The following is a 24,953-nucleotide window of genomic DNA, read 5'->3' as shown; positions in this document are numbered from 1 at the left end:
TAAAAATTGACAAAAAAAACACTTGCCACGGGCGCTATTGCGTCCACAAATAAACTAGTTTAACAATACTTCAGTATTCAAACACGTCATATTTAAATAACGTTTCAATAAACGTATGAATGTTTATCTTCACGATATTCCGTTATATTGACCGATCATATTGCAATTCTCGATCTGCGGAACGAATTTTACCTTAGTCTTTGGCTCCGAAGCTTTTGGCAGTGGATCCCTTCAATGTAGTAGCAAAAATTGAGGTTTATTAATACGTTTTGATTCAAAATATCTAGTATCTTCGTTTGCTTATGCTTATGCCTTATAGCAGCGGTTCTCAACCTGGGGTACATGTACCCCTGGGGGTACCTTCGCTGGTCTTAGGGGGTACCTCGGACAAAAATGCGTAATGGCGGACTATTATAATTACAATCGAAACTTATTAATAAAGTTTTGACAATTGTGTATTTTTCGTTTCAAAACTTTGTCTTTTACATAATATGAATTATTTATTTTTATTTTTTAGACTAAGGCCGGAGTGGTCTGTGTAGTGCATAAAAGTGTTCTCCATATTCCGTTCAGTCCATGGCTGCATATCATCAACCACGAAGGCTGCGGAGGTTCCGCAAATCGTCTGTCACCTGATCGATCCATATTGCTCGCTGCGCACCTTGGTTTCTTGTTCCCGTAGGATCGTTGTCAAGAACCATTTTCACCAGATTACTACCCGTCATTCTGGCTACGTGCTCGGTCTACCGCAGTCTTTCGATATTCGCGGAGTGAACGATGGATGGTTCTCCCAACAGCTGATGCAACTCGTGGTTCATTCGCCTTCTGCACCATCTGCACTCCAGCTAATGAGCGTTTTGTAGATAGTCAGTTTGGTAGGGCGGCGAAGTCCATTCGATCGGAGCGCTTTGCTTCACGGAAGGATTCACCCAGACAGCTTGAAGGCCTCCTTTCGAGATGTTCAGAAACCTTCTTTCGAGAGGCTTGGAAGCATCCTTTCAAGATGCTTGAAAATCTCCTTTCAAGAGGCCTGCAAGCCTTCTTTCAAGAGACTCGGAAGCCTCGCTTTGAGATACCCGGAATCCTCTTTTCAAGGCTTTTAAGAAGGTCGGAAGCCTTCTTTCAAATAGCTCGAAAGACTCCTTTCAAGAGGCTCGAAAGGCTCTTTTCGAAAGGCTTGGATAACTACCTTCAAGATGCCGGAAGCCTTGTTTTAAGATGCCCGGAAGTCGACTTTCAAGAGGCTCGGAAGTCGCCTTTTGAAAGAGTGGGAAGACTTCTTTCAAAAAGCTGAGATGGCTCCTTTCAAGGGGCGCGGGAAGCTACTTCAAAGAGGCTCGGAAGCCTCCTTTCGAGGGGCCTGGAAGCCTCGCTTTGAGAGACCCGGAATACTCAAAAGGCTCAAAAGCCTCCTTTCAAGAATGTCGGAAGCCTTCTTTCAAAAAGCTCAGAAGACTCCTTTCAAGAAACTCGGAAAGTTTTTTTTTTCAAAAGGCTTCAAAAACTTCTTTTAAGAGGCTCGGAACCCTCTTTACAATAGGCTCACAAGCTTTTGTCCAGTAGGCTCGGAAGCCTCCTTTCAAGAGGCCTGAAAGCCGTCTTCCAAGAAGCCCGGAAGCCTGTTTTCAAGAAGCTGAGAAGCTTCTTTTCAACAGGCAGGGAAGCCTCTTTTCAAGAGGCCGGAAGCCTTGTTTTAAGACGCTCGGAAGTCTACTTTCAAGAGGCTCGGAAGCCACGTTTCAAAAGGGTCGGAAGCTTGCTTTCAAAAAGTTCGGATGGCTCCTTTCAAGAGGTTCGGGAAGATCCTTTCAAAAGGCCTGTAAGCCTCCTTTTAACAAGCTCGGAAACCTCCTTTTAACAGGCTCAGAAGCTTATTTTCAATAGGATCGCAAGCCTATTTTCAAGAGGCTCGGAAGCTTATTTTCAATAGGCTCGAAAGCCTACTTTCAAGTGGCTTGAAAGCCTCCTTTCAAGAGGCTCGTCTTCCAAGAAGCCCGGAAGCCTGCTTTTAAAGAGGCCGGAAGCCTTGTTTTAAGGCGCCCGGAAGTCTACTTTCAAGAGGCTTGGAAGCCGCCTTTTAAAAGGGTAGGAATCCTTCTTTCAAAAAGCTCGGAAGCCTCCTTTCAAGAGGCTTGTAAGCCTCCTTTTAACAGGCTTGGAAGCCTATTTTCAAAAGGCTCACAAGCCAATTTCAAAGAGGCAATTTCAAAGAGGAAGCTTATTTTTCAAGATGCTCGAAAACCTAATTTCAAGTGGCTCGGAAGCCTATTTTCAAGAGGCTCGGAAGCCTCCTTTCAAGAGGCTCAGAAGCCTCTCTCCAATAGGCTTGGAAGCATACTTTCAAGAGGCTCAGAAGCGTCCTTTCGAGATGCAAAGGAAGCCTCCTTTTAAGTGGCTCTAAAGCCGCCATGCAAGAGGTTCGAAAGCTATGCAGGAGGCTCAGAAGCCTTTTATCAAGGTGCGGAAGCCTACTTTTAAGAGATTCAAGGGCTTGGAATTATCCTTTCAAGAGACCTGGAAGCCTACTTTCAGGAGGGGGTACCTCAATTAATGCAATAGTTTGAAGGGGTACCTCTCAAGAAAAAGGTTGAGAATCGCTGCCTTATAGTCATTACAGCAGGTGGGGAGTCCATGAGAAACCAATATTACAGTCGTTTCTGTCCGTCTCTGCATTCTTTTGTCAAAAGGTTCTTCAAGCTTTGTTGGGTAGGATTTTTGAATCTAAAGAGAATCGCACAAGGTTTAGAAGTACCTCAAAGAATCTGCTCCTTTTGATTTTGAAACAGATTTCAAATTCTAGCTAATCTTTCCCGGAGTAATGCAATGACCAATATAAATCATGTTCGTTCTACTTAACTGACATTTGAAAGTTCTAGTTACTTTTACTCTGAATTCCATTATTTTACTTTTCCAATTGTTCATTATGTCGTTAATGTCGACAAATTTAAAAGAAATATATTGAAGTTTCGCATGGAAATGTGTTTTTAAGTAATTTGACCGTTATTCATTCTGGTCGCGGTTTTGTTTTTGCAGTCGCGGATTTCGCGGATTGAAATTTGTTCAGTTTGTAACAGCCCTGAAAATGTCATTTGGTCGATTAGTTCCTTTGGCTGAACAAAAAAAAAGTTAGCGCAATAGCTCAATTGGGCGAAATGGTCGAGTGACAGAAAAAAGTCATTTGGTCGAAACGGGTATTCGGCCGACACGTTCGGCTAAATTGGTCATTTTGGTTGCCATGCAGAAAGGACATTTTCGGGACAAATGGCTCTTTCTACCAATCGACCATTTCTACCAAACGGCATTTTAGGCCAAATAATCTATTCGGTCAAATGACTTTTTCGGCCAAACGACCATTTCGGCCAAATGGCATTTTCAGCCAAACGAACTGTTAGGGCAAACAACTTTTTCAATCAAATTACCAATTCGGCCGAATGTGCCTTCCAGCTGTTTGTCGTTGTCGATGAAACGCCATTTTTGGTCAAACAATTTTCGACCTAATGCCGTTTTGGACAAACGTTTAATTCGGCTTAATGGAATTTGTTTAGATGACATTCGGCCTAACGTGTTATTTAACTAAGTGCCATTCAAACAAATGGCTATTCGCCGAATGACATTTGGCTAAATGACAGGTAGGGTGATTTGGCCAAAAGCCAGAATATGTCATTTGACCGAAACCCATCATGGCGACTATTTCATTTAGCCGAAATGGGCATACGGCCGAAAATGTCGTTCGTTCAACGAGCCATTTGGCCAACAAAGTTGTTCGACCGAAAAGGTTATTTGGCCGAAATGGTCGTTTGGCAGAAAGGTCACTTGGCCGAAAGGTTATATGGCCAAACGGTTAACCGTTTAATAATCAACATTTGGCCGTTGGACCAGATGTCCTTTGTCTATTGTCCTATTGTCTTCCTTTTACTTCCATTAATTCGTTTTTTGCTATCAACATCGGTATCGTCCTCTTCTTGAGATAACAGCACACTGAAGAAGTCCTCAAGTGGAGTACGAAATGCGTATCTGTGTAGATACCAAAAAAACTAATTAGTGGAAGTAAAAGGAAGACAATAGTTATTTAAACCATTTGGACCAAACAACATTTCCGGCCCTGTATCCTATTCGACCAAACACTATTTTAGACAAACGAGGTGTTAGTGCTATTTTTATTACCAACTAGTTGACCCGGCAGACGTTGTTCTGCATAGTAGGCGTAAATGCGCGTTGTGGACTGCCCATGCGAAATTTCCATATGAATCTTAATTTTAGCATTTCACGATTTACTCAACCTTATTCGTAATTTTCCCATTAGGAAATATCATATAAACCCGTCGGAAACTATAACGAAAGTTTCTGCTGAAGAAATGAAAAAATCCATCCAGCCGTTTTCGAGTTATGCGGATACGAACACAGACCATTTCATTTTTATATATAAGAAGATTCAGCCATACGTCGCTTTGGCTAAATTGAATTTTTGGTCAAACTGTTCTCCGTTGCATAACTGTTTCGCCCACACGTTTATTTCATCCAAATGCAATTCAATTTGATAATTTTCGACTTAACGTATTTTTCAGTCAAATGGCTTTCCGCCAAATGATTTTCGGCCAAACGACCCTTTGTCTTTTTTTCAATTTTTCATTGAACTTTCGAAGAATTTCTTATGGACAATATAAAGAATTATCTGTAGAAATCCACAGAAATTCCTTCAAAATTCCGAGTTTTTAATTGAAATACGGAACAATTTATCGTAAAAATAAAAAAATCACGTTTAAGTTCTGAACAATTTTAGTTTATTATTTAGTCAATAATTTTTTATGAAAATTTCGAACAACTTACCCTTTAAATAAATAATTTTGTTGATGTCCACATTTTGAACAATCTCCCCTGGAAAATCTGAAGAAGTTCCTGTGTAAATTTTAAAGAGTACTTAACAGTACTCTCCGAACATTTTCATGTAGAAATTTGGAACTGTTTTTCATGAAAATTCTGAAGAATTTTCCATCTAAATTCGGAAGAATTTCCCACGGAAATATCAAACAATTTTTCTGGGAAATTTTGAAGTGCTTCCTTAAAAATTCTAAAGAACTTTAAAAAATTCAAAGAAGTTGCCATGAAAAATACAATATTATTCTCAAAGGAGCAGCTCAGAGAATTTTCGGGTCATTTTTTTTCCGACGAAATTCAAAAGATTCGCCCGTTTTCGAAAACATCGTGATAAAATGCAGAAAAAATCTTCAAGAAAAAAACGAAAGAAAATGTCCACGCCGATTCACATCTCTGTGGAGCCACAGAGATAAACACGGCCAAATACAAAATATCGGCTATTAAAATTCCTTCTTACCTCTAGTTACCATAGATATGTAAAGTCAGTTAAAAGTATGCTATGCCATATTTTTTGTGTTATATTTTATGGTTTATTAATCATTAGGGATTTCAAATAATGTTATAAGATAACTTTCTAGAAGAATAAAAAAAATTCAACGAACGTACAATTATTTCCATTTTCGATATCAATATTTTGCACTAAAATATATTGAGGAGATCAAGTTATGCTATTTGTAATAAGGGATCAATTCAATATGCCATTAGTTTGTTCTTATCTATAGCATATCTTGATATTTTAATGATGTTTCGATGCTATTTTTTGATATTGCTGCCTGTTCTTTTATCTCATATATCAATCAAGTCCATATAATGTTTTGTTATTCTGTTCATGACTTTTGTTCAGGATGATATCCTATATAAAATATTACGCAATATTTTTGCATTATGATGAAGCCGGGCAGCTTGATATTAAACAGTTCGGAATATGTGTTTTTCCTGATATGAAAGTGATCCTGAAAGAAATTCATGAAATGAAAACATTTGTGCTAAGAGAATTGCGTAAACAACTCGTCTATACTTAATTATATGCCAACGTTCTTGAAGAAGGAAATATATCTGGTTCAAGTGTGCATAATTCCTAACATAGTATTCAATGGTTTGCCTCAGTTACAAAACTCGATTTCCGTCTCTTCGACCTTTGTCGGAGGAGGAACTTTGAAATAATTCAAGCAACCTCCGAAAAGCTTTACTCTGATGGAGCAATTACCTTGAACATTGAAGTCCATCAGATTTTCTAGACCCACTGCAAACTGCAAACCCAGTCTACGTTATCTCAATCTGACTTTGTAGTCAAACATCACAGTTATCCCAGGGAATTGTTCTATTTTCAATTTCATTAAAAATAATCTCATTTCGAAGAGAAAGAATACTCAACGCAATAGGTTCGTCAGTACTGTACTATTGAAAGACCACGAAAGGAACGAATAACCAATTAGCCTTTAATTCCATTAATAGGATGATATGAGAGCTTTGAAGAACTAGAAAAGTAACCCGCTACGAATAAAAGACCTTTCATATACGGAATATCCCTATTTTTAAGATGTATTAACTTTTTCTTTCATTTTGTCTCTTCATGTTCGGTTCACGGACTTCCCACAAAAGACGAGATTAAAAGACAATTAAATTAAGTTTTAATTCAAAATCTGCACACCGCAGAGTGGGTCCGATCTCACTTTGCATATCTACACTTTTAATTAGGTCCCTTTCGTTCTTTCATTTACCCCGAGAACAATCCATTATCTTTTTTTGCAACCCCTCGAATCGAGCATAATTTTAGCCACGAGCACCGACCATCCATGGTTGGTTTTAATGCAGTGCTAATTCCATTCCATTCACACCTTCCTGGGTAGAAGTTAAACTCTCCTGCTCGGTGAAGTTGATTTTTGCACTCTTCGTAATGGAAAATGTGGAAAACGCAGGAGAAAGAAATCGCTTCATACATCTCCTAGGATACTCATCAGATTGGAATAGTTGAGAACATACGCACCGATGCCTTAAAACAAACTACACTGCACTGCTCCGAGCACAACGCAACGAGTTAAATAAATTTTCGCTAGTTATTCTGTAAAAAACTTGTGTTTCCCAGAGTTGAGCTCCCCTCGTTGCCTGTGTGCACCCTCGTTTCTTCCCACGTGCATTCGGAGAAGAGTAAACCATCGCTAGGAAGAAGTTTTTAATTAATGTATGACATAGAGTAACACAAAGAGAGGAAGTCCTTATTGGGAAAGCGTTTGGGAAAAAGTTGAGAAAAGTTTATCCTGAATCGAGGTGTCTTTCAAGTCTTTAGGGAGGACATTTCAGATGGATTTAAAATAGTGGCTGAAATTTCATTTGAAAATGTCATTTCAAATGAAAATGTCTATCCATCTAACTATCGAGCATATTAGACATGCTTTAGATGTCACATAGCTTTGCTTACACATCAATTCTGCTTCAGTCTACTGCAGCAGAAAAACCGTCATCGAAATCAATTCAAATTCTACTTCGGTGACTTACATCTTAAAATTCTCGGTCTTGTATATCTTCTTCTTCTTATTGGCATTACATCCCACACTGGGACAGAGCCGCCTCGCAACTTAGTGTTCATTAAGCACTTCCACAGTTATTAACTGCGAGGTTTCTTAGCCAGGTTACCATTTTTGCATTCGTTATATCATGAGGCTAACACGATGATACTTTTATGCCCAGGGAAGTCGAGACAATTTCCAATCCGAAAATTGCCTAGACCGGCACCGGGAATCGAACCCAGCCACCCTCAGCATGGTCTTGCTTTGTAGCCGCGCGTCTTACCGCACACACATTGTATATAATACACAATAATAATGAAAATATTCGAAAACAAGCAATACTTTTGAACTTTAACCTTCAAACTAACTATGAAGTGAAGCTATATTTCGTTTTACTTATTCTCGCAAACAGCTTTATGGTGCCACGCCATTCGGTCGTCGCTTGAACTGACGTCGTGTCGTCTGAACTAGGAAAACATTTTCAACTCGTCATACGCCAGCATCGGCGGAGGTCCTACGTGATGAAAGACTAACTTTCTGCAAGACTTCGTTATACAGTCTCCTCCCACCTTCCGGCATGTCCAAAAGCTGCTCGTCACCTCAGAGTCTGCCGAGAAACCAGTAACTAACAAACATAACTTTTTCACCTGATATAAATATATCCACTCCCAGACTTAGTGAACCACCTACAGGGCTCGAAAAGACGATAGTTATGCGGCAGTAATTTCAGCAACATACCAGCAAAGTGGTTTCACCTCAACTTAACTAACCTAACAAAACGATGCAAGATGAAAGCAGTTCACTACCACGGAGCTGCAGCATCATAAACACAATCAAGCCAATTGTGAACGCTGCAGGTTCAGTCTCCGAGAGCGCAAAGTTGGATGAGTGATGTTTTAGAGTGGTACCCAAACTCAAATTGATTCAGTTGAACCCGATGAATGCCAGCTACTGCTGTTCGGGAAATGGGAAAAGCGTCAACTATAGTCTACCGGCTTCGGTGCACCAACTTACCTCCGAGTTGACATCTCCGTGCACCGTGCACACAAGATCGATATCGAATCCTTCACTGGCATGCACCCACGTCTTCTCCACGGTTATGTCCGGAGGGGCTGGAAAGATAATGACAGTTTTCATTAGGAGCGTGTCAATTCGGTGTTGCAAGGTTTATTCGACATTTATTTGATCTCGGGTAGTATTCTTATTAAAGGCGATTGCTGTATTCCATACATTTCGAAATATTACCCAATATTTAAAAAGCCATAAGAGAATGATGGCTATTAGATGGCGAAGACAGGCCGATGTTGTGAAAAGATGTTGTGGTGAAAAATAAAAACAATCTTACGAAGAGACCGCTACCGCAAAATAATTGTATGGTCTTCAAAGGCCTAATTATATGTCCCAGAAAAATGGTTGTTGGATCAGGTCAGGCACCAGAGCAACTGAATCTATGAAAGAAAAGTTGTTAGAGCGAGGATGAATTGAATCAAAAGGGGTCGACCTTTCAATAAGCGCGCGGAGTTGGAACACTCATGCAGGCTTGTTCATTCTGTGTATCGCCAGTTCTATTTTTCATTATTGTTGTACGAAATACAGTAGCACGCCTCCACGAGTGTTAAAACGTAGGACGAAAAGGTATTGGTGATAAAAAGTAATGTGTGGGCTACAGCAAGATTTTTTTATGTACAGGTTATCCGACTTGTCAATATCCCCAACTCAGCCATCTTGGATTTTTGTATGGAATTTATGCTCGTTTGTTTACGTTTTGCACTGAAAATGTATGTTTCAATGTTTCCCCCCCGCGCTGGTTATTCCCATCTACTGACGAAGTCGGATAACCTGTACATAAAAAAATCTTGGGCTACAGACTGGGGCTTTAAAGACGTCGCGCTGTGTAATGACGGCACCCGAGGTACCTTCCAGTGAAATGCAGTGGAATCGATAATCGACATAACGTTCTGCAATCCAAGTCAATCTATAATATAAAATAACAAAAAGTCGAATTATCGGCCTGTAGAGGAGAAAGGACGATACAGCGTCTATTTGAATAAAAATGTAGGAAGCTACTCTTGTGGGCTTTATGGCTATGCGTTTGGCGACGTCAATTGTCAAAACGCATGTGTTGTGAATTGTGGGTTCGATTCCCGCAATGGTCAAGCGGAATTTTTCCGTGAAGCAAAAAATCCTCCACTGGTCTACTGGGTGTTGTGTAAATGTCCGTTGTCAGTAAAGCAATCCGGACATGTTCTGTTCAGTCATGCAGAGGTGACTGGACGAGCAGACATTCCCGGATATTAGGAAGTGACAGCATTTAGTCCTGTTGCTGTATCCTGGAAATCGACCTGGCGACCCCACGACCAAACTATCTGTTAGACACCTAAGGAAAAATTGGTTGAAAGGATTTTACTACTGCTTGACAAGATCCTATTTCAATTTATTATTTATTGATCTATCATTTTCAACCAATTTTTGAAACGGTCTTGACAATATGCATCATAAACCACAACATCTCGTGAAAATATCATTCATATACATACATTCTTCCCATTCAACCCTACCTTCTTACTCGTACTATTATTTTGAAACTTAACCAAGTATTCCAGCCAAATTTACTGGTATTCTTTTATAATTGTTGATCAGTGACGTTTTGTGCCTTATCTTCGAGACCGTCGACCATGAGGGATTTCAGAGTTTCTTTCCCAACAGTTTCCTTTTCCACGGTGTCTCTATGGGGAAACATTATTTTAAAAAAAATAGTACCTCTAAAACACCCACCGCGCGAAAGTATATGATCTCCTCTTTCATATCGTGGGTAAACTAAAATGTTCTATTGGGGGATTGAGAAAAAAAATTACTTTTATCACTATTTTTGTTGCAAGCTCCATAGAAATCTCAAATGAAAGTCGATTTAACCTTCCCCCAAATGTATGAAAAATTGACCCCCGATAGAACATTTTAAAAATGCACCTACGTGAAAGAGGAAAGCCTATATTTTCGTGTAGTGGATGTTTTAGAGATACTAAGATTTTTTGAAGCTTAGCCTCTTCGGACATAGACACCGTGTTTCGCGGAGTCGAAGCAAATTCTGCTCTTCCATCCTATGGGAAACCCCATTGCTATCTGTCAGAGTTTGAGTGAAACATGGCCGCCATCTCCTCCTCTCTGTTGCTCTACCGTAAAAACCCATAAAGAACTGTCATTGGTTGTGTGAAGAATTTTGCTTCGACTTCGCGATTTAAATCTCTCACTGTTGTGGGGTTTGGCTAAGAAACTTTTAGCGTGTATTTATAGATTCACACCTCAGCATGTCAATCGGCAGCAAGCCATGACTCGGCCTCTTCTTGTCAGATCTCCATGGCGTGCACACGCATTCACGGAGAGCTACTGTCATCCTATTTCGCTCCGAGCATTTGGCGCCCCACATTTTGGCGATCCTGACAGGTTTTCTTTCGGATCCTGAAGCTGATTTCATAAGGTGAGTTGAATTCATGTGGGTAAAATACGAAGAATAAAATGGGCAACAACATTTTTCGTCTTATGACAAGTGAAGACATTTCACTTAAAAGCTCAAAATAATTTTCTTATCAAAATGGCATCCAAGCGGAACGAGCGTAGTACTTTTATAGATTTGAAGAGGAGGATCGCAGGTATTCTTAAGGACGTGGCCTTCCTTAAGAAGTGCCAAAAGGAGTGGCTGACTCCTGTCAGCCATAGGATTAAGATGGGAGCTCACATCCCAAAATCTATCAGTAAGAGCGGAATCGGATTTGTTGAAGTTGTCAATCGAGGGACACTATGCCAAGCTAGAGAGGTTGAGCTTGGAGTGCTACAACCTGCACCTCAAGCTGGCAAAGGAGAACCAAGACTCTTTCGACATATTCCTAAAGAAGGTACAGCGGGCCGAAGAGTGTGAAGTGGACAGGAAGAGGAGATTGCACAAGAAGAAATTGACCATTCTACGAGGGAAATCAGCGACGGAAGGTAGAACGACTAAACCCACAGTACAAATGATCGAGGGATTCGTGGTTAACCGTTCGACACAGCAGTTTACGGAGGAACAATTAGCACACCTCAACAAGGGGTTAAGGTATGCGACAACCCAGAAAGCGGACCTAGATCAGATAATCGTGGATACTGAGACAGCGATTTCACGAAATGTTGATCAACGGGACCAGAATAGTGTGAGAAACATCGTAGTAGACGCCATCAAAGCAGAACATCATGGGACATCGAACAAAGACGAGAGGAGGATTTTAAAGGAGTTGGAGGAGAAACCAGTTTACTACATGAAGGCGGACAAATGAAACGCAGTGGTGATAATGTACAAAGAGGACTACGATGGACAGATGACGACAAAAATCAACGGAGGACCATTCAGGCATTTGAGAGTGGACCCACTACCCGGACTAATCCAACTTACGGATAAAACAATAAAGGAATGCAAGACGATTATCGGAGAAGCCCGGGTTAAAATGACGAACCCTGTGTTACCAAGGATCAAAGGACTACCAAAGATACATAAGCCAGGTACAGAGATGCGAGAAATAGTTTCATCAGTGGGATCCCCTACACAAAACCTGGCCAAGTGGTTAGTCAAGTAGTTCCAGAGTATGCCGAAGCCGTTCCCCAGCAGATCAGTTGTAAACACCCAGGAGTTCACCAAGAGGATATTGGAATCAGGAAACATCGGAGAAGAGGACATCATGGTATCATTCGACGTAGCGGCATTGTTCCCAGGTGTTCCAGTGAAGGATGCTCTGAACCTTTTGGAGGATTGGCTACTAGAACAACGGACGGATGCAGCATGGCGAGGAAAAGTAAAGATGTATCTCAAGCTTACAAGATTATGCATGAATGAGAACTACTTTACATTCCGTGGAAGCTTCTACATACAAACGAAGGGTGCACCTATGGGAAATCCGCTATCACCGTTTTTATGCGAATTATTCATGGCGAATTTGGAGGGCAACCTAGAGGAACAAGGAGAACTACCCGAGAAATGGTGGAGGTACGTGGACGACATTTTCAGCATTATCAACCGGAAAGATCTACCCAGGATTTTGGAAGCGATAAAAAAACGTGCATAAAGACATCAAATTCACCCACGAGGAGAAAAAGGAAGGTAAATTACCTTTCTTGGATCTACTGGTTATCAAGGGAACAAATGCAACCTTAGACTTCGAAATCTACAGGAAGCCCACCAACACCATGAGAGTCGTCCCATACACATCAAATTATTCGTATCAGCATAAAATGGCAGCTTTTCATCACATGATGAAGGAGCTACAACACATCATGGAAACAACGAAGATCGACGGATACAAGGAAAGAACAATACAAGCAATCATCAACAAGATGCAGAGGAACCTACGGAAAAACGAACTGACAACACTGGCACCGATCGATGAACCGCTGAAGAGTGTATCGGTCCCCTATGATCGACACATCACCCACCAGCTACGCCATCGACTGAGGAAAATCGGCATCGATTTAGTATTCTCCAGCAGAAGCAATCAACTGAAGACACTGTTGGGCTCCACAAAGGATAGAGTAGAAATGTTAAATAAGGCCGGGGTTTATCAAATTAATTGTTCACAGTGTGATAAAGTATATGTAGGTCAAACAAGAAGATCGTTAGATGTAAGGTTCAAAGAACATATTGCAGAAGTAAGTAAGGCTAAGAGGGAAACTGATAAGGGATTAAATTGTGAGTTAAGGTCTAAGGTAGCTGAACATGTATATCAGGAAAATCATTCAATTACGACATCAAACATTAAAATTTTAAGAAATGTCTCTTCTCCGTGGAAACTTGATGTTGCTGAGAGCTTGGAAATCTACCGACAGGTACAAACGCGGTTGTTGAATAAAGATCAAGGAAATGGTAGCTCCTGGCTCTTCAAGTTTATACCTAAGCATTAAGCGCATCAAGCGAGTAGAAGTAAGCACCGTAGTTAATGTACCTAGATAAATCATGAAGACGGCCTAACTGTTGAGGTCGAAATACGTATCTGTCAAGATACAATTAAGTGGTGGAATTCAAGGGGATTGTACAAACTCGCCTTATGACAAGTGAAGACATTCCACTCAAAATAATTTTCTTAACATTTTTCTGGCACAGTTGGTTGCTATTGATTTTTGTTTGAATCGCGTGAATAAATCATGCGGTATTCAAAAGCTAATTAAAATTTTCGTATAGTACGAAAATGATTTCCATCAAAATAATTGCTGTCTCGGCAATCATTTCATGACACTTCTATCGTTAATACAAAATAAACGCCAACAGATGACGCCAGGGAGCTTTTCGCCGATTGTACCACAAAAATCACGCCGCAAACCGTTTGCTTGTTTAGCGTAGCTTATATAAAATAACGCTTCAAAAGCTTAATCGTTCAACGAAAAAGCACAAATAGAACGCGCACGCTAATATTACTTCATAACGTATGTGAAGACACAGCCGCATATTAAATTATTTCATTATTTTCCGATGATGCATTTGAATAACAATCCACTTATTGTTTAATAATGCATGCATAAAGGCACAATCACTGGTAGGTGGACTAATTTGGATTTTTAAATGTGAATATCACCAGTATGATTAAGATTTTCTTAAATTTTCAGATAGCATCGGCTAGCTATATAGTTTAACTGCTGCATGAGTTAAAAATACCCATGAAAATCGTTACAGCTAAGACATTAGAGCAGTCTTTGCTTCGGTATGGCATTGCCCCTAAACAAAATGCTCCAGCAAAGCGCATCCAGCGCTTCTAGCGGGCAGCAGTAGAACATGACTGCATTTTCAAGTTCAAACCATGATACATTTTAGTTCAAATCATGATCAGTTTTTACCTTGTACAAATGATACTATGTTAACTATTTAAAACTGTTTCTCAATTACAGTTTCTCGATTACAGATGAAAATGGCTTTCTTTTAATATATTGATATCACGAAATGCGTCCTTTACGAGCTTTTTCAAATTTTCCACTGGTGGGGGAATTTAGCGCAACTTCAGGACGTTTTTAAATCGCTCCATTTTACTATCTAAGCAATACATACGAAAGTTTAAATGAACTCTATCACTTCCAGTATACCTAAATATGCCATGCATACTGTTCTAGGTTTATTTCCTGCCAATGAGATAATAATTTCGACTGGTTTTGAAATATTTTAAACCATGATACGCTTTTCACTAATTCAAACCATGGATACCCTATCTTGAAGTTTATTTTGGAAATCACCGACTTAGCATTCATAGCGGAAATGCCCGTTGGGTCAGATATCTCTTAAATAAATGTCAATTTTCACAAAGTTATTTGGAAGTACGAATCTTTTATGCGTAGCCCACAAATTGTGTTAGAAATTATATGTAAAGAATAGTATATAGTAGAATATCAAATATTCCTTTCAATCTAATACTCAATCAACAAATAAAAACGGTTCGTTATAGTGTACGGTATACATTTATTTAAAAAAATGTTACGCAAGATATGAGAGTTAAAATTCATTCAATTAGTTGGGCAATTTTTAATAGTGTTTATGGCTGGAAAGACATTCCGTGTATAATAATGATCAGTTTTGTGACGAACGTTGCACAGTGGGCCACGTCGTGGAATTAGGAAGAAAAAAATATTTTCACCATAATGATAATTTTTAGGATAAAGTGTCTTCAGCAAAGTCAAAGCTTATTATTTAAGCTTTATTTTGAAGTTTGTTGCAATAGGGTGGCCCCACTACATTTTAAGATAAAATTTTAATTTCTATATTTCCATTTTAGCATTGTACGATGTTCTAGGAAGTTCCTTATTTCTTTTGAGGCACTTTGCTGAAGAAACCATTGTTGTACGTAACTTGTATCATTTGCTATGATAATTTCAAATAGTAATGTTAGGGTGACCATAAAAAATATATTTTGATTATAACTTTTCAGTTTTAATTTTTATCGAATTTATGTCTTCTACAAAGTTTTAGAGCATAACAAAATGCACGTTTTGGTTACATAATCAAGTAAATTCATTGGTGGATTGCAGAGATATCACCGTTTTTCTTGAGAAAATCCGTTTTTTCAAATGTCTGTATTTTTGAATGGGGGAAAAAGGTGGATCTATTTTTCCCTGGGTTAGACAGAGGAAGGGCTAAGAATTGCTCTGCATATTTTGGTATTGGGGAATTTGAGGTTTTTCTATCATTTAAAAAAGGCTTTATGTACGAGGAAATCAAAATCATCAGTTCTAGAAGTGTTATAAAACCGAAAATTCCGCCCAATTCGTCAAAAACAAAATGTTTATAGTAACCATAACTTCCTTATATATTTCCAGCGCATCTTCACTCAATATACCGATTGGTAGGATAACATGTTCAATAATATCAACGCTTATCAACGTGACAACTTCACTGAACAGACTGTAATCGTAGGTTGTTTACATCACTCGTGGTATTAGGTTTTTCTAGGTACGGAAAATTAGGTTTTTCTTAGTGTATTTTTTATTTAATTTTTATCTAGATATATTAGGGTGGTTCAAAAATTCTATTTTTCTCCACACCGATCACTCAATTCTGTCCCATGTTCTGAGTGTCCTCCGCGATTTGATTTAGCACGAGCCGTTTAAATTTGCTTGGGAATTAGTATGGGCAAAGTGAGCTTATCGGAGCTTATTGGAGCTTATCGCGAAACTACTTCACAGGCAACATTGCTGCTCTTGGCGCGAAAGATAGCACTGACAAAAGAAGAAGTTCAATAACCATAACCAAAGATTCGCAAGCTGGATTAAAACCGATAACTAATTATTGGAACGATTAATCAACATGCGATTTTTGCCATGTGGGTTCTTTTTTCGCTGTATGGGGAAGCGCCATAATCAGTAGGATGAAAAATCCACTTCCCCATACTAATTCCCATGCAAACTTGAAACAGCTCGTGCTAAATCAGTTGTTATCCAATTTCGCTCAAATTCGCGGAGGACACTAAGAACATGGGACAGAATTGAGTGATCGGTGTGGAGAAAAATCGAACTTTTGAACCACCCTAATAATAGATAAAAGTAAAATAAAAAAACTACGCTCGAAAAACCTTATTTTCCATACCACCCTAACGATTTTAAAGTAAAATCGATTGAACAAGTGATGTAAACAATCTACGATTACGGTCTGTACAGTGAAGTTGTCACGTTTATAAGCGTTGATATTATTGAACATGTTATTCTACCAATCGGTATATTGAGTGAAGATGCGCTGGAAATATATAAGGAAGCTATGATTACTATAAACATTTTGTTTTTGACGAATTGGGCGGAATTTTCGGTTTTATAACACTTCTAGAACTGATGATTTTGATTTCCTCGTACATAAAGCCATTTTTTCAAATGATGGAAAAACCTCAAATTCCCTCAAATTTCCCAAAACCAAAATATAAAGAGCAATCCTTAGCACTTCCTCTGTCTTAACCTGGGGAAAATTCATCCCCCTTTTTCCCCCATTCAAAAATACAGGCATTTGAAATCAACGGATTTTTTCAAGAAAAACAGTGATATCTCTGCAATCCACCAATGAATTTACTTGGTTATGTAACCAAAACGTGCATTTTTTATGCTCTAAAACTTTGTAGAAGACGTCAATTCGATAAAAATTAAAACTAAAAGTTACACTCAAAATATTTATTTTTAGGGTCACCCTAACATAATTATTTAAAATTATTATAACAAATGATACAAACGACATACAACAATGGTTTCTTCAGCGAAGTGCCTCGAAATTAAATAAGGAACAACTTTCTAAAACATCGTACAATGCTAAAATTAGAAATATAGAAGTTAAAAATTATATCTTAAAATGTAGTGAGGCCACCCTATTGCAAAAAACTTTAAAATAAAGGTTAAATAATAAGCTTTGACTTTGCTACAGACACAATTAGACACTTTGTTCCTAAAATATCATCTTTATGGTGAAAATAATTTTTTCCTCCTAATTTTACGACGTGGCCCAATGTGCGTTGTTGGCAGCAGATGTGATAAGTATTGGGAGAAAAAAAATGAGAAAAAAATTGAAAAAAGGAATATTCAAATTGAATTTTGTGTTTTGTTGTGTTTGACCTATACAAAAAAGAGAGAAAATCCGACAATGCAATGGCCAGGTCGGTAGTGGAACTACGCTCCCTAGTTACAATGTATGTTTGTTTTCGTTTCAAATGATGTAGTGAACAGTGTTTTCATCCGGAAGCCATTTTCAGTTTCTTTGGCCGACGCCCCGAGAAGTGACAATATTAATTTTTCCGAATTATGGGAACACAGGGTTGTAGAAGCATTTTATTGTAGTGTTCGTTGAAGAATTTTATTGTGGTATTCGTATTCCTTTAATATTGTATTGATGTAATCATATGATCAAAGAGAACAGCCGTTATCCCCAGTTTTTTGATAACACATTAAATTATTAAATGTTATTGAGTCAATTTGGATGTCTGATAAATGTGGGAAATCTGTAAAAAAAAAAAGAAAAATTAATCCGTGAGCTGGTTAATGCGTCTGAGTGGACGTTGAACTCGGTTGGGTCCGTTGGAAGAAAATCCAAACCCTTGAGCGGGTTGGTGCGTCTGAGTGGACGTTGAACCCGGTTGGGTCCGTTGGAAGAAAATCCAAACCCTTGATCGGGTTGGTGCGACTCTAATGTCTTCTACATTCGAGTGGAAGTTGGACCCGGTTGGGTCCGTTCGAAGAAAATCCAAACCCTTGAGCGGGTTGGTGCGTCTCTAATGTCTTCTATATTCGACTGGAGGTTGGACCCGGTTGAGTCATTGGAAGAAAATCCAAACCCTTGAGCGGGTTGGTGCGTCCAAAATAATTCTACATTCGAGTAGACGTTGGTTCCATTTGGACCCGTTGGAAGAAAATCCAAAACGGAACGATGTTTCTGAGTGAAAGTTGGACCTTCTACAACCTGGTAAGCTCTTTTCATGAATGCATGACTAGGATCAGCTGTGGCTTGTGTGTAGAGTTAGAACATGTATGGTACGAAATGAGCAAAAATTTGTAGACAGTTTCCTGATTTTGATGTAAAATCAGGCTTCTACAGCCTGGTAAGCTCTCCTCAGCAGTACTATTTACCATAAGTCTTCTATTTAAGTATGATATATCTGCGAAATTTTAGATGGATGCCATTTTCTAAGCGGTTGTTCGGAAGTTCAAGTTCAAGTCATTCAAGTCAGCTTGATGGTGCTACTATACACGAGGCTAATCGTTGGATTAAATGGACGCAATCAGGTATTTAGCTTATTGCTGCAATTTATAATGTTTCTCCAGAGCTCAATATCATGACACCAATTATCAATTTAGATTAAAAACCACGATGTTAGCGCCAGTACTCGTCGATAGAAACCCTTTCAAGCTACCTCCCTTTTCCCAGTGAAGAGATTTCAGTTTCCAAGCTGATACTCTTCCCTTCCCCTTCATAAAGAAGCTTGGCAGTCAGTCACTTTTGGTACAATTATGGTAACTGATTCCAGTCGAAATACGAATCAAAAATTGAGACCTACTCGGATAGAATGCAATTTTTTGCGTAGAAATTGGCCAAGAAATGTTGTTTTACAGCAGTTTTTATGGTTGAATGTGAGAGCCTTCAGCAAATTTTGCTTTGAATGCTTTACGTGATATGCATTTAAAACGTTTGTTTTGAATTACTGATGTATCGTCGTTGAAATTGATAGAAGTCGACATTCATCAAACAATATGTTTGAACTGAACAAGCTTGTTTTGAAGCCCTTCTCTTCAACTGAACAATACCCACGAAACTCCATTTATTCCTTTATTTTGTCAAATAAAAAAAGTCGTTGACTAAATAGTGCCATAAAATATGCACTTCCCAGTTCGAATCGTTTCTGTATTAAAATACACTAAAAGCCACTCCCGCTTCGGCAGTCCGTCTTTCTTTTCTGCAAAATCGTTGCCCAAACGCGACCGGCAAGGAGCCAACTACGAAACACAAAAAGTCTACGTACGGATAACTCGACATCGGAAAGAACCTATCTTCCGTACCGGACTTGAAACTAAAACGTTTTTTTTCGCCTCTTTCGCCAAACCATATCCAATCGATCGAAATATGCTGATGTTGGCCTTTTTCGAGCTTCCACTGCCTGTTGGTTCCCACCCGAATGCCCACAACTCACAGATTCGCCTGGTGCTAATGGGATCCCCGAAAGAGTTTGCTCGCTGAAAGCGTCCAAAAGGCAGTGGGATGGGGTTACGATGCTACTGCTGATGCTGCTGTGGATTTATGCCCCCTTTTCGGTTGGGACGACATCTCCGCCGACGACGACGGCGAGATGGTGGTTGGGCCCTGCTGCATATTTGTTCGAGAGAGAATATGAGCTTCCAAATCTATTTCCACTACAAATTGGAGTCTATTGCGCCTGTCGGAGTGGCACGGAACGGGGTTGACGTTAGCTCGAAGTATGAAAAATCGACGAAACATATATTCACAATAAATTGCTTCCAATTCGGTCTTATTATTTCTGTTGCATGGTAAATTGGTCGGATAGGTATATTTCTCGTGAATATGTAAAAATATTTATGTTAGGAAGTGTAAAATTGATTGAAAAACTCTTACCAATAACAAAAAATACTCAACAAAACAATGTGCATTTTTAATGACAATTTTTGAAAGAATACTACCGTTTTTGAAAATTGATTTCTTGAGGAATTTAATGTTACTGCAGGAATATTTCCAGATGTTTATCCGTAAGTTATTCTAAGCTTTTCATTATGAGTATAACCCATCATTTTATGTAGTTTCTTCTATAACTTTACCATGAAGGAATTCTCTGACAAATATGTTGCGAGTTCCAAGATGTGTCTGGTTTTGAATTGGGAATGCAAGGTTCTAATAGAATACAATAAGACTTCACTGAGTTTTGAATAAACCCTACCTTGAATTATTCAGGATACGATTTTCGAAAATTAATTGAGAATGCAATTTCGACATCCCATTGCCACATTGTGATTTTTTCTTTTATTGTATTTTTGAAGTTTTAATTGGAGACGGATGAATTTTTTTGAGGAATTCATAGAATTGTGAACGTATTTCCATTATTTAGAACGGAATTCATTATTTGGAACTGTATCCCGAGTGTATTCAAAAAACTATTATGAGCGGTTTTTTAAAGACTTTTTAAAAATGCACCTCACGTTTTTGATGGTACAAACAGCATCAAATAGTTAGTTAGAGTTGAAGTGATGCTCTTCGTTGTTGATTGTTTTGCTTTGCTTCTGACGTGATTCTCATCATTGTGGAATTTCTCACAATAATGATACGCTTTTATTTTCCAGATTTTAAATATTGCTTTATGTACAATGCTTTTACAAAGATGCATTGTTACACTGATGCAAAGATTTGCAATGCTCGCTGTCTAATTTTTGTCTAATTTTATAAAGTCTTCTTACTAAGCGCCAACACCTGAGCAGAAATCCTCAATCTGAATAATAGTGCTCGTGATTATGCTCGCATTAACCAGCATTCGAAGAGTATAACAAAATAGACATGGGAAATGTACAACGAATAGCATTCACGTCCCAAATTAAAACACATTTCTGCTACAGTTCTGGCTTCCATCCATAACAAGATACATGCATCATAGCAGATCTTCTGTGAAGCTCTATTCAATAGTTGCATTGATGTTTATTTCTCCCCGACACTTCCCAACAATTGCGGGACAATAAAAGCTTTCAGGGATGTTAGTCGCAATCCCGGGGGCCCTTGAGGATGTGTAAATGATTGCGGAAAGCATCTTCCGTGATGGCATGCTGCACCGCTGTTTCTACAATCCTTGTTGTAGCGATGCGTCCCATCGGTGAAAATACCGGGTTTGCATTCCCGATGCAAAAGCGCACAAATATCCAATATATATGCATGTTTCGATTGGGTGGTGTAGAATGGCAATGAATCAGCACGGAGCGCATCGCACTTGGACGGGAATAAAACATTTCAAGGTCTATTTAGAAAATAAATATTCGCTTCTGTGAAAACATTTGTTCCATTGGTCCATTCTCTGGAACGTATAGTCAGCTCTCTATGGTGCGAGCTGCTCTTCAATCGAAAAGTGGCCAACTCGAGATATGAAAAGTTGACTGTGCAAACACACAGAACAAGTCAGAATGCTGTTGATTTAAACTTGTGTGTTTGGCTTTGCAGTGCAGTGCGGAAGATTCTGACAAAACATAGGTAACATGAATCGAATTTTAATACATTTGTGATGCTGTAAACCATGGTTAGCCAGATGAATTTTTGTTATATTTTTAGCTTAACTTAGCCTAGTGTTGACTGATTATACATATCTATGGTCGCTACTCTGCAATTTTGATCAGAATCAGTGAAAATGTACATTTATCATCGATATTACCCTGGAATAATTTTTGTGTGCCCTCGACGAAGGGCGAAGTGCAGCTGCTAGTCCTGATTGGATCGCTTACCCTTAGCTGCAACGTTTCCTGCCATCCGTAAAAACGCTACTCAAACTGCTAAACAATATCTGGTGCAGTGGCGGAAAGCCATCGTCGTTCCAATGATTCCGAACTGCCACGATTCCGGACCGAATATCTTCCAGTCAATCTCGCTCACCAGCTGCATGACAATGCTTCTCGAGTGGATTACTGAACTGGAACCGTGTGGACGGCTCAACAAGCGCTGGAAAGTCGCTGCCTAATACCGAGGAGCACAGTCTGATAGCATACCTGGATCTATTGAACCATTATCTACGACACTACCTGGCAAAACGGCATATTGCCAACTCTAAAATCTTGGCGATTACGTAGTTGGATGCTGAATTTGCTGCAGTTTTCGGAACGTCTATAGGGGGACGCATAAGTACCTCAGGGTTCCTTCCTGTCCGTGACACAGTTTCTCTTCGCGATGCAGATAGACTGCTCTGGGGAACCGTCGACTTAGGTACCGAAGAGTACCTGATTCCATGGACCGATCGATGGAACCGAACCGGATATTGTCCGGGTAAGAGAGAGAGAGAAGTTGAGCGAGTAGATGAGCCAGTCCTCTGATAAAAAAAATCTTGGTCCAATAGGCAGCACCAATGAGGCGTGGTCGTGCTGGAAGGCCAGCGGCCTTTGGACGAAATGGCTATGAGGACGAAACATTCCTTGAGTTTTTTTTTAAAGTTTTATACAACTGGTGTGCGGAAGCTGGCTGGCTGCACCTCGTAGGAGGAGACCTAATTCTCCTCTGTTGTGTGGGGATGCTCGTTGTCTTCGATGGGCAAGTTACAGATCTTTGAAATCACCCGCACAAGGCTCTCGTTTGTTGTCCGAATTACGTACGACGTACTCTTGAGCCCTTTGCCATCTGGACAACCTATTCTCAAGAACTTCTTGCTAACAAAGCTCGGCCATCGCCGCCAGCGTTCGTTGGATTAGGAAGTGTCCAGGAGTGAGCGTGTTGAAAAAAAATTTGGTCACTGCTCATCTGAGTCAGTGGCCTAGAATTCCAGCAAGCTTCAATTTGCGTTAACACCGTAGTCAACTGAATTTTATTCCGATGTCCGCCACGCTTGCTGCGATGGATTGTTGGGATTTTGACCTTTGAATAAGCCAGCAAACTCATCATGGCGCTCATGAAATCGGGCCCATAGTCGCACATGATAACAGATACCTTTCCACGTCTGCCCACAAACCTTTCAAGAGCGGCCAGAAATCCTTGAGTGGTGAGATCGACCCCCATTTCTATATGGACCGCCTTGGTAACCAAATATACAAGTATTTCAGCGTAGTGCTTCACGGGGACTTTTCGTCGATAAGGATAGCACAATGGCCCACAGTAGTCGACCCTAACTCGTAGGGCTAGTGGAGCTGGTGTGACACGCTCCGCTGGTAGATCAGCCATCAGTTGATCCAGTACCACCGGTTTATTGCGGAAGCCGGTAATGCATCTGTGAACTATTTTCCTAGCGAGGCTACGCACACTAAGCGATCACAATCGTTCTCGGCCACTGCACTATGGTCCAGGATACAGATTTACACGGAAAGATGAATTTTACGCCAAAACTATATTTTTTAGAAAAAACTGTTGTTCTACAAAATTGTTCGAAATAGTAACCAAAAAATAGGGTTGCCCATCATATAAAAAAATAGAAAATATTTTTGTTATTTCTCGGAATATTGACATGTTATGTTCTACAAAGTTGTAGCGCAGCTTATTCCAATCAGTTTTGCTAAAAAAAACCTTTTCTGTAGCTCTTAAGTTGGCTGATTTAGAGCAATTTTACCTAATTGGATTAGGGTGTACCTCAAAAAAACAGTATTATTTATCTACTTTCTTTGTTTTATATTTCTCGAAAAAGTCGTCTTCAGGTGACTTTTAGAGCTAAAAAAATGCAACTTTTGATGGGTAAATACGCTCAATATCTTTTTCCGATCAAAAGTTATAATCTTTTTTTTGTCAAGATTTCATTTTTTTAAAAAGTTGATATCTCCGGTTAGGACGGACCAAAAAAATTTATTCACACGGCATCTGAAAGAGAAATTAATATTCTTTATTATGTCAAAAAATCGAGGATATGTTATTTTTTTATCTCAAGTTTCACTAATTTTACTAAAATCATGTTTTTTCAAATAAATTGATATAACTCGACAACGGAAAAAGAAACAGACGATATTCTTTTAGCAAAACACGTGTTTTAAAAAGCCCCAAAGGTCTTCAGAAGGTGACATCCGTGAAAAATAAAAAATGAAATGAGCAGATCATAAATATTCTTTTTTGAGGGACACCCTAATCCTGGTAAGTAAGATTACTCTAAACAAGTTTAAGCTACATAAAAAGTTTATATAGCAAAGTTGATTAGAAAAAGCTGCGCTACAACTTTGTAGAACATGTTATGCCAATATTCCGCAAAATAAAAAAATAAAATTTAACATTTTTATAAAATGGCCCACCCTATTTTTCGCTTACTCTATAATAAGGACCCAAGTATCCAGAACAACTTTGTAGAACAAATTTTTTTTCTTAAAAGTATGCTTCAGACCGAAAATGCATCTTTTCTTGTAAATCTTGCAATACGATGATAATGATAAAATTTATAAAAAGTGTTTAAGCTGTAGTTTTTTTATTTTCCATTTCTCACGAATGTCCAAACGCGTGTTTTGCTATAAGAATATCGTCTGTATCTTCTTTCGTTGTTGAGTTATATTAATTTATTTGAAAAAACATGATTTTAGTAAAATTGAAAAACTTGAGATAAAAAAATAACATATCCCCGATTTTTTGACATAATAAAGAATATTAATTTCTGTAAGCAGTAAAAGTCACCTGAAGACGACTTTTTCGAGAAATCTAAAACAAAAAAAGTAGATCAAAAATGCTGTTTTTTTAGGTACACCCTAATCCAATTAGGTAAAATTGCTCTAAATCAGCCAACTTAAGAGCTACAGGAAAAGTTTTTTTAGCAAAATTGATTGGAATAAGCTACGCTACAACTTTGTAGAACAAAACATGTCAATATTCCGAGAAATAAAAAAAATATTTTCTATTTTTTTTATATGATGGGTCACCCTATTTTTTGGTAGAACCATAACGATGGCCTTACTATT

General features: G+C 38.9%; 1 protein-coding gene across 1 annotated transcript in view; it reads right to left on the bottom strand.

Moving 5' to 3' along the window:
- The window catches only part of LOC134223034 (peroxidasin homolog), a 491,869-nt gene that overhangs the window by 90,580 nt on the left and 376,336 nt on the right, over positions 1-24,953 (bottom strand). Inside the window, exon 7 of the mRNA XM_062702172.1 lies at positions 8,397-8,494. Within this exon, the coding sequence (XP_062558156.1) occupies positions 8,397-8,494 (98 nt within the window). The remainder of the gene's footprint in view (positions 1-8,396; positions 8,495-24,953) is intronic.

This window comes from Armigeres subalbatus, chromosome 3 (assembly GCF_024139115.2).
Source record: "Armigeres subalbatus isolate Guangzhou_Male chromosome 3, GZ_Asu_2, whole genome shotgun sequence".
NCBI lineage: Eukaryota > Metazoa > Arthropoda > Insecta > Diptera > Culicidae > Armigeres > Armigeres subalbatus.
Note: the sequence above shows the minus strand (reverse complement) of the source record. Positions and strands in the feature narration are given on the sequence as shown.